At 38.2% G+C, this 5,877-nt stretch overlaps 1 protein-coding gene across 1 annotated transcript; it reads right to left on the bottom strand.

The window, feature by feature from the left end:
* ATG12 (autophagy related 12) lies at positions 1-5,873 on the bottom strand. Its single transcript, XM_083354726.1, has 4 exons — positions 5,542-5,873; positions 3,239-3,375; positions 983-1,045; positions 1-494 (listed from the first exon to the last, which is right to left on the bottom strand). Exons 1-4 carry the CDS (start codon positions 5,756-5,758, stop codon positions 435-437), a joined length of 477 nt encoding a protein of 158 aa, XP_083210852.1. The 5' UTR covers positions 5,759-5,873; the 3' UTR covers positions 1-434.
* Between the last annotated feature and the right edge of the window lie 4 nt (positions 5,874-5,877).

The following is a 5,877-nucleotide window of genomic DNA, read 5'->3' as shown; positions in this document are numbered from 1 at the left end:
CAAGTAGAAAATACATCTATTTATCTCAGATGTAGATGCTTTAAGCTTTCCATGTACAATAAAGCTCCTTCAAAGAGCAAGATCATAAACTCCACACAGCCTTGTGAAATGTACTCCCCATGTCAGACATGAACCTGTTTCCCACGAACAGATAGGCCAAATCTTGGATCAATAAATGCTAAATTCAGCTGTAAAGATGGCACATTAATTTCTGCAAGAAAATCATCAAAGAAATTGTACTATAAACTTGCCTCAGTATGTGCTTCTGTACTTTTCTCCTATACTAACAATATAGAGAAAAGAGAAGGAAAAAGAAAAAAGAAAAAAATTCCATGGCAATAGTGCAGATATCTCTTCCATTTGTCCATGGGGAATGTCTCTGAAGATTATTTTAGCCAATCCACTAATGGTCTTAAGCAACTGTAGCTATTAATTCATCCCCAGGCCTGAGATTTACAATAATGTAATACAAGTTTGCCATCGCTTCCAAAACACTGTAAAAAAAACAAGAAAAAAGTTTAACAAGTAGTTAAGCAACAAATGTTAATACTTAATTAAAATTTATATTAGCAAATTTTATTGTAGTTAGCTCAGTTAGTTATATAAAGATTTTTCTTGTGAAATGCTGCCATCTATTGACAATATATTTTTAAAAAGTTTTGATTATACTGTTATTTGTTTTGGTGTGATATATCTTAAAAACATGTGAGAGCTCTGGTATTCTTAAAAACTATAGTACTTCCAAAAAAAATTTAAAAATCAATTTGCACAAGTCATTACCAAATTTCCTGAGCATTCAGTGACTTCACATGCAAGATTTTAGGATTAAGACTGTTGGTTAATTATAATATTTGGTATTTACAAGAATCCAGCTCTTTATAATGTTATGAAAGCACCCAACCTAAATACTAAACTCTCTAGCACCGTGACCTTTTGATTCCTATCATAAGAGGTAGAAATAATTTTGTAAACTAGTAGTCACCTCGTATAGTGTTCCAACCTCTTGATCTGGTGAAGGAGCAAAGGACTGATTCACGTAAATAATCTGCATGAGAAAGAAATAATACATTGGTAACTTTTTATCAACTCTAAACACAAGAATGCTGCCCAACAATATTACAGCCATTATGTCTTTTAATGTTTAACATATTTTCTATCTGTGCAGCCCTTACGCCCTCTGGGCCTGGTTGTTTGTTTGCACATGTTTCATTACTCAACATCATCAGTGCTCCTGTTTTTTAAACTCAAAATGCTGTATAACAAACCAAGAATTTTCTTATTCAGAAACAGTAATTCAGCATAGACACACTGATAATTTTGTACTGTGATTATTAGGTTAGAGGGAAGAACAACATCCCCAAATATAAGACAGAGGTTATACTGCACTGAACTCCCTTCTCCACCTCAAAAAAGTGTTGCAATTATTGAAATGAGAAAAACAGCCTACTGCTGACCCAAGAAACGGGGCTACTAAATGGGCATTTCCTGCTTCACATCATATTCAGTAGCATCATTAAATAATAGGGGATTGAAAAGAATAAATTGGGCTCGGTGGAAAATTTGTAACCTCTAACAAATAGAAATTTTGAATCTATTCTAATATTTGGAATAGTGTTTTCATCCAACCCCCCTTTTTGGTTTATATTACTACGGTTATAATTTTTGTTAATAAATAAAAACATAGAAGAAGAAAACTTTTGGGCACTTTGTATAACCATTGTGTGGAACTCAACTCATTTAAATTTATGGTCACTGACCAATACACAGCAATATAAACAGCTACATAAAAGAATAAAAACTGCCGTTTTCACAAAATATGTTACGGCATATTCAGCAAATTCTACCAATGTAGGAATTGAGTAAAATTTATTTACGTTACACATAGCATTGAACAAGAATCAAATGGGTAAATATATACTTTGTCGTCTTTGCCCAATTTTTTTCCAAAACAGCAGAAATTTAATCTTGCCCTCAGATTTTTATAAATATGACTACATATATGAATATTCTTTATTGTTTTTATATCACAAGATGTAATCCTTCTGATGGCTCTCTGATAGAATCAACATTAGATATTTCAAGGGAAAATATTTTAAGATTATAATTTGGATTGAGATCCATACCCAACTCTCCACTTTTAGAACTCCAATCTCCAGTACTAAGGTTGTAGTGGAAATACTTCTGGGTAACTTTGAAATTTAGACTGCATTATTTCTGAAGAGTTTATGGCTGTGTAGAAATTCGAATCAGGTAAGTTGTAGTATATATTTTGTTTCAGATAATTTCAGGTTGTACCATGTGTGTAAGTTCCTTGAACTTCTTGGCAAATATCATTGCCTTGATTTTATGGAAGTTAATTTGTAAACTTTCTACTTCACAACACTGGACAAATGAACATAAGGCTCTTTTCAATTGTACTTCCGTTCCCAAAAGAATGGCCCTATTATCAGCATAGAGAAGGTGTGGGGCAGGCTATTAAGCAAGTTTAGGCAGGTGAAACATTAATGTGTAAGTTAACCATAAGCAGGACAAAAACACATCCCTTTCAACCCAATGACTCTCTAACCAGGTCACTTAAATAACAATAGCAATAGCACTTAGACTTATATACCACTTCACAGTACTTTACAGCACTTTCTAAGCAATTTACAGGGTCAAAATATTGCCCCCAACAATCTGGATCCTCATTTTACCGATTTCAGAAGGATGGAAGGCTGAGTCAACCTTGAGCTGGTCAGGATCAAACTTACGGTAGTTTTATGGGTCAAAAATCAGAACATGGGGACAAGTTAACTTTCAATCATTGAACAAGGGGTCCTCAACCTTGGTAACTTTTAAGACTTGTGAACTTCAACTCCCAGAATTCCTCAGCCAGCAAAGCTTAAAGTTGCTAAGGTTGGAGACCCCTGGTCTACCATCGTGGACTAGTATGGCAAACAAGTCCAAAATAATCTACATCTTTATTCCCATATCTGCATATAGTTTTATTGTCCTGCAGTATACGAATTTCAAGCCAGTCCCATATGTTTAGGTTAGGGAATCTAACCACAATTAATTTTTATACCATGAGGAAAGTGACCTTTGTGGATTTTTTTATTACTTAATATACTGTTTTAAATGGGATGGCATGGCACTATACAGTATATAGGCACTTTTGGCACTCATATTCAAAAATGTTTTTTTAAAAGATACGCTTTCCTCCGGTTTCTTATTTAAGAATGAGAACATGATTGCATACCAGCTGTTCAGATGCCAAAAGTTTGAGAAATTTTTTGATGAAGTCAATTAGGCTTTGTATTGTTCGAGTTCTTTCTACAGTCCATTTCTTGTTCTTCATTATAGGAGTATCTCCAACAGCTTTGAGCAACACATCAACTAGAAAACAGAAGACACATTTTAAATGAAAAATTGAAAATCAAACATGATATATGTTAAAGAATACTGAATGAAGTCTCAAAAACACAGAATGGACTTTAGAAATAAAAGCAAACATCCTAAGCTATATTCTTTTTTCTTCCATTCAATTGTGTCAGATTCTCAGAGACTTTCTCTACAAGGCCCTGCTGTTTTCTTGGCAAGGTTTTTTCAGAAGTAGTTTGCCTTCCTAGGGCAGAGAAAAAATGACAAGCCCACGGTCGCCCAACTGGTTTTATGCTTGAGACAGAACTTAAAAATCCCAGGATCCCAGTTTCTAGTCTGATGTCTGAACCACTACACCGAACTGCTTTCCAGTGGCTTATTATGCCAATTGGTATTATTCTATTTAAAATATATTTAGAAGATAAAACCAAAATAAATCTCATGACCACAATAAATAGGAAATAATTAATAAAATAGTTATAAAGAACTATCCAGCTCAGCTACATACACAATTGCTACTAAAATTGTAAAATAAAATGTAGTTGCAGAGGCTAAAATATTTACTAACAACTGTAATGTTATAGCCCAGGGGTGTCAAACTTTCAACATCACGTACGTGTTGCGACATATCGCGACTTTTTTCCATTGCCAGCAATGGAGTGGGCATGGTTTCAGCATGATGCATCCGGCTGTGAGCTGGCAGTTTGAGAACCCTGATATAGCCCAATGGATTTGTGGTAGTGATAAATTCCAAATTCAAGAGGCTAATACAACCCCTCCCCCATTGTCATTCTTATTCTTGTCCAGTTTATCCTTCAACTGCAAGTAAATGCAGATTTTTCCATTTTCCAATTTAAAATGGATGGTCACATTGAAATATACGGCATTCTTAAGATTTTAAAGTGGACATTGCACACTCCAATAGGTAATTCTAAAATCTAATAAAATGTAACATATTGCCATGCATGTAACAGTTTCTATCATTTTAAAGATGCAAATTTGCAACTTTTCAAAGGGCTCTGGACCCTACTCCCTTATGATGGCTAGAAGGTGCTTTGCATGTGGTCCTAAGCTTGTACATTGTGCTTTTAACTATATTTTTTTAATTAACTGACTTAAACAGCTAGAAAAGAATTTAAGAGGAATTTGGCATCTATGAATGTTGTTGTTAGTTGCGAAGTTGTGTCCGACCCATTGCGACCCCATGGACAATGTTCCTCCAGGCCTTCCTGTCTACGCTCACGCCTACTGCTTCAGTGACTCCATCCAGCCACCTCATTCTCTGTCGTCCCCTTCTTCTATTGCCCTCAATCTTTCCCAGCATTAGGCTCTTCTCCAGTGAGTCCTTCCTTCTCACTAGGTGGCCAAAGTATTTGAGTTTTAGCTTCAGGATCTGGCCTTCTAAAGAGCAGTCAGGGTTGATCTCCTCTAGGACTGACCGGTTTGATCGCCTTGCAGTCCAAGGGACTCGCAGGAGTCTTCTCCAGCACCATAGTTCAAAGGCTTCAATTTTTTTTTTATTCCATTTATATCCCGCCCTTCTCCGAAGACTCAGGGCGGCTTACAAGCTTAGCAGTAGCCTTCATTCTATGTATATGCCTGCTTATTAGGGCTTTCACACACACCCCCAGCGGCATTATTACAAAGTCAGCTTAATTGCCCCCAACAATCTGAGTCCTCATTTTACCTACCTCGGAAGGATGGAAGGCTGAGTCAACCTTGAGCCTGGTGGGACTCGAACCTGCACTAATTGCAGGCAGCTGGTGTTACTTAAGGAGGCATCAGCCCACTGCTCCACCAAGGCTCTTTGGCGCTCAGCCTTTCTTATGGTCCAACTTTCACAGCCATACATTGCAACTGGGAAGACCACAGCCCTGACTATACGCACTCATCTCTGAATAGTTTCAGTCAAACCAATAAAGTTCTACTAGTAACTTTCTCGGTCCCTAAATAAGCAAAATGTGAATTTTATAATAAGGCAGCCTTGTTATAAGGGTGGGGGGTGGAGCACTTTCATGCAGCCTCTGGGAATCACAAAGCGGAGAGGGTAACAATCAATAGAAAATTGTAAATGTGAAAAAAAGGCTGCGATATCTACGACGGCAAGTTTCCTCCCCCCCTCCCGCTCCGCCCTTCCCTTCCCTTCCCGACAGGTGATCTTTCCTCCTCTGGCCGGTTTACTTTTCTTCTTCGTGTCTCCCGTAGGTTCTTCGGCCACCGGGGAAAGAGCCGAGGGGGGAATGGCGTCGAGTACCCCTACCGCAACTGCTCCTCCTCCATTTTCCGAGGTTTCTTCCCCCCCTTCCCCTCGGCTCCCCTCCTCAGGCGAGCAGCCAAGAGCCGCAGCAATCGGCGGCGGTGGCGGCGGCGGCTCCGGCTTCTCGCTGGTCTCCGACATAGCGATGCCAAAGCGGAAGTGGCGCCCCTCCCCCGTCCCTTTCAACAGCTGACATTAGGAGCACGTGACAGTGAATTCAGCCTTTTTTTTTTGTTTTTTTTGGTCCTTCCCAGCCGCCG

The sequence above is a fragment of the Vipera ursinii genome (genome assembly GCF_947247035.1).
Source record: "Vipera ursinii genome assembly, chromosome: 2".
Taxonomy (NCBI): domain Eukaryota; kingdom Metazoa; phylum Chordata; class Lepidosauria; order Squamata; family Viperidae; genus Vipera; species Vipera ursinii.
This window is presented reverse-complemented; position numbering and strand designations above follow the sequence as displayed.

What these genes read in the sequence shown, in the direction of transcription:
- ATG12 (XM_083354726.1), bottom strand. Translation starts at nt 5,758, where the DNA reads ATGTCGGAGACCAGCGAGAAGCCGGAGCCGCCGCCGCCACCGCCGCCG. An exon ending in GGGAGACACGAAGAAGAAAA is followed by an intron (nt 3,376 to 5,541) that starts GTAAACCGGCCA and finishes TCTGTTTTCTAG; the next exon opens with TTGATGTGTTGCTCAAAGCT. An exon ending in TTTTGGCATCTGAACAGCTG is followed by an intron (nt 1,046 to 3,238) that starts GTATGCAATCAT and finishes TTTCTCATGCAG; the next exon opens with ATTATTTACGTGAATCAGTC.